Raw genomic sequence first — 370 nt, 5'->3', positions numbered from 1 at the left:
TTATTGCATTTACCCACACTACAGTCCACCGGGGACTCTCTGCTAAAAAGAGACCCAGGAGAGAGAGAAAAGACAAAAATTGCTTACTAATGCTCATTTCAGACAGAACAACTCACCGATACAGAATAATGGCGACAAATGAGGTTTTTAAGCCATACCTGGATCCATTGATATGGTCATATTCTCGTTTGACATGAACCCGGCCGGGCTGGTTGATCCACTCCTGCTGAGGGGGGATAGGGTTGATCTTGTGAGGCTGACCGTAGTCCTGTGCGCCGGACGCAGTCATGTCTGTCTTGGGTAAGGGAGCAGCAGCAGCGTACGGAGGCTCAAACAGAGACTGGTCTTCACTCACCACAGACAGCGCCTC

General features: G+C 50.0%; 1 protein-coding gene across 1 annotated transcript; it reads right to left on the bottom strand.

Moving 5' to 3' along the window:
- Positions 1-7: 7 nt before the first annotated feature.
- LOC107682060 (Friend leukemia integration 1 transcription factor-like) lies at positions 8-367 on the bottom strand (the record flags this gene model as incomplete). Its single annotated transcript, XM_016478443.1, has 2 exons — positions 8-42; positions 159-367. Coding segments are annotated over 2 exons (244 nt in total), but the record flags the coding sequence as incomplete, so codon positions are not given.
- Between the last annotated feature and the right edge of the window lie 3 nt (positions 368-370).

This window comes from Sinocyclocheilus anshuiensis, unplaced genomic scaffold, assembly GCF_001515605.1.
Source record: "Sinocyclocheilus anshuiensis isolate Anshui unplaced genomic scaffold, SAMN03320099.WGS_v1.1 C31446845, whole genome shotgun sequence".
Lineage (NCBI taxonomy): Eukaryota > Metazoa > Chordata > Actinopteri > Cypriniformes > Cyprinidae > Sinocyclocheilus > Sinocyclocheilus anshuiensis.
This window is presented reverse-complemented; position numbering and strand designations above follow the sequence as displayed.